At 48.9% G+C, this 3,174-nt stretch overlaps 1 protein-coding gene across 1 annotated transcript; it reads left to right on the plus strand.

Annotated features, from left to right (window-relative positions):
* The first annotated feature begins 1,293 nt into the window (after nt 1-1,293).
* LOC141040895 (uncharacterized) lies at nt 1,294-2,270 on the plus strand. The gene is made up of 3 exons (XM_073507010.1): nt 1,294-1,492; nt 1,583-1,779; nt 1,935-2,270. The coding sequence occupies exons 1-3, from the start codon at nt 1,294-1,296 to the stop codon at nt 2,268-2,270; spliced, it is 732 nt and encodes a 243-aa protein (XP_073363111.1).
* The last annotated feature ends 904 nt before the right edge of the window (nt 2,271-3,174 follow it).

The raw sequence follows: 3,174 nt of genomic DNA on the forward strand, positions 1-3,174 counted from the left end.
GAGTGATATGTTGGTGGATCTGAAGGGTCATAAGGTCCTGCATGGGAAAGAGAGGAGGACTGAGGGAGTAGGTGTGGAAAGAAGCAAATCTGTGGGTGGACAAGGGAGGAAGGTGGATGGAAAACGGTACAAGAAGCAGGGGAGAGGGGGAAGGGAGATTCTGAAGGGTAGGGCTAGCGAGAGGGAGCAGGTGCTGGGACGAAAGAGAAGTTTATTGGAGGAGGAGAAGGAGGGAGACCACAAGAAGGGCAAGATGGGAGAAGAGCTGCAAGCGGACCGGGTGGATGCTTCTGTGGAGGCTGCAAACAAAACTAGAATATCGGCCGGGCTGCTAGAGCAGCCCCGCCGGGAGCAATGAAACTGATTGGTTGGAACTGTCGGGGGCTTGGGAACGGCCGTAGTTCGTAGCCTCCTCGAATTGGGGAGGGTGGAGGATCCCGACATTGTGTTTCTGGCGGAGACTAACATGACAACAAAAGAACTGGAGAGATTCAGGTGGATGCTTGGCCTTGTTCATATGACGGCAGGGAACTCGGAGTGAAGGAGCGGTGTGGCTTTGTTTTGGAGGAGGGGGATTGATGTAGTGATGAGATCGTATGGCATGAGACACGTAGACGTGGATGTGAGGGAAGAGAATGGAAGACTATGGAGGATGACGGGTGTGTACGGTGAGTCAGTCACGGAGCGGAAGATAGAAACGTGGCATACGCTAAGAATCCTGGGGCAACAACACTAGGATGGGCGGCCGTGGATATGTCTAGGAGACTTCAACGAAATTCTTTCGGATGATGAGAAAGTTGGAGGGGTGATGAGGCCACAAACAAAGATGGACAATTTTCGGGGATCTCTGGAAGCGTGTGATCTCACTGATATTGGCTACACGGGAGACAAGTACACTTGGAGGAATCATAGTAAGGACATTAACAACTACATATCTGAAAGGCTAGATCGGGCAACAGCAAACCCTGCTTGGTGTGAGATGTTCCCAGACTAAAACATGATCAATGGACCACCATGCCACTCGGACCATCGATCGGTAATTGTATGCACTCAAGGAGAAGGGAGAATGATCGGCCGGGGTGATAGGGGTTTTAGGTTTGAAGCATGGTGGTTGAAGGAGCGGGGATGTAGTGCTGAAATCCAAGGAGCATGGGAGGAAGGAATGATGCGGGACGGAGCAAATGTGGTTCAATCTATGTGGTGTGTTGCAGGAAGAATGAGGAAGTGGCATAGAGAAGTAGTGGGGGAACTAGAGGGGTGTCTAAAAAAGCTAAGAGTGATCTGGAGGAATGTATGTGTGCCCCGGTGTCGGAGAACAAGATAAGAGAGGATGCAAGGTTGCGGCGTGTGGTTGAAGAGCTTGAGGAGAAGAAGAACATTAAGGCGCTACAAAGATCACATGTGTCATGGCTGCGGGATGGGAATAGAAGCACTCAATACTTTATGGCGGTGGCGAATGTTAGAAGGAAGGCCAATAGAGTAAAGGAGCTGAGTAGGTATGATGGCTCGGTGGTGAAGGAGGGAGAGGGACTCTCTGACTATATTTGCTCTTTTTTTTAGGATCTCTTTGCCACATCGACAGGGTCGAGAATCAATGAACTTATTGAGAAGGTTGAACCCTGGGTCACAGTGAACATGAGGAGCATACTTGATGCTGAATTTACTCGGGAAGAAGTCAAGACTGGGTTGGATCATATTGGTGACCTTAAAGCCCCGGGGCCGGATGGGATGCCGTCGCTTGTGTACAAGCGCCATTGGCATTTTATGGGCGATAAAGTGGTAAAGAAGTTCTTGCTGTGCTGAATGGGGATAACATGCCCGAGGGGTGGAATGATACGGTGGTTGTGCTAATCCCGAAGGACAAGAACCCAAACCAAATAAAAGATCTCTGGCCTATAAGCTTGTGTAATGTTATTTATAACCTTGTGTCCAAGGTCATTGCTAACCGGCTCAAGATGATCCTGCCTGCCATCATATCGGAGAACCAAAGTGCCTTTGTCCCTGGTAGATTAATCACGGATAACGTCCTTGTGGCATATGAGCTATCACACTGTCTGCTAAACAAGAAGAAGGGGAAGCAAGGGGTGGCAACAGTGAAGGCTGATATGAGCAAAGCCTATGATCGAGTCGAATGGAACTTTGTACGGGTCATGCTTACTAAGATGGGCTTTAGCAATAACTGGGTTCAATTGATCATGAAATGCATCACCTCGGTTCATTATCAGATCAAGGTCAATGGAGAGCTGACACGCCAATTTTGCCCTTCGTGAGGCCTCCGACAAGGTGACCCGGCATCCCCATATCTATTTGTTATTTGTGCGGAAGGGTTGTCTGCTCTACTCCATGATGCAGAAAGGGCTGGGAAAATCAGTGGAGTCAAAATATGTAGTGTAGCCCCAGTGGTCTCCCATCTTCTCTTTGCCGATGACTCGGTGTTGCTGCTGAAAACCAACCAGGAATAGGGGGCGGTCCTAAAGGAAATACTGGACTTATATGAGGACTGCTCAGGCCAATGTATTAATACCGAGAAATCAGCCATCATGTTCAGTCCAAATACTCCAGCAGCAGTGAAAGAGGATGTCAAAGAAGTGTTGCAGATTAGAAGTGAGACATGGAATGAGAAATACCTTGGCTTACCTGTGCATGTTGGTAGATCCAGGAAGAAGGCCTTCTCCTTTGTGAAGAGTGGTATGGCTGGGCGGGTTTATGGATGGAAGGAGAAGCTCATTGTGAAGTCAGGAAAGGAAACTATCGTCACGACTGTGGCCCAAGCAATCCCAACCTTCGCTATGTCCTACTTCTACCTGACAAAATACTTCTGCAAGGATCTCAGTTCACTCATTGGTACTTATTGGTGGAGTCAGCAAGAAAAAGAGCACACAATGCACTGGATTAGTTGGCAGAAGCTCACGGAATCAAAATCAAGGGGTGGTCTTGGATTTCAAGATATGCACTGGTACGCGTCGGTGCTATACAAACGGTTTTTAACCCCTTTCCTTGACGGTGTTCGTAACCGTCGCCAAGTGAGTGACGGCGATAGGGGGGTCCTTCCCACATGACCCAGAAACCGTCGGGGATATGCCCTCCTGGCACACACGCTCGGCAAAATGAGGTCATGTGCGACCGGCGAGTGCTCAAATACGGTTATACGTACAGTAGTGCTAAAAAAATACA

Source organism: Aegilops tauschii, chromosome 2 (genome assembly GCF_002575655.3).
Source record: "Aegilops tauschii subsp. strangulata cultivar AL8/78 chromosome 2, Aet v6.0, whole genome shotgun sequence".
NCBI classification, from domain to species: Eukaryota; Viridiplantae; Streptophyta; class Magnoliopsida; order Poales; family Poaceae; genus Aegilops; species Aegilops tauschii.

Bases quoted from the DNA above. Each gene is read 5' to 3' on its own strand.
- LOC141040895 (XM_073507010.1), top strand. From the start codon at position 1,294: ATGTGTGCCCCGGTGTCGGAGAACAAGATAAGAGAGGATGCAAGGTTG. The intron at 1,493-1,582 runs GTAGGTATGATG...CCACATCGACAG, and splicing joins CAATAGAGTAAAGGAGCTGA to GGTCGAGAATCAATGAACTT. The intron at 1,780-1,934 runs GTAAAGAAGTTC...CTTGTGTCCAAG, and splicing joins ATTTTATGGGCGATAAAGTG to GTCATTGCTAACCGGCTCAA.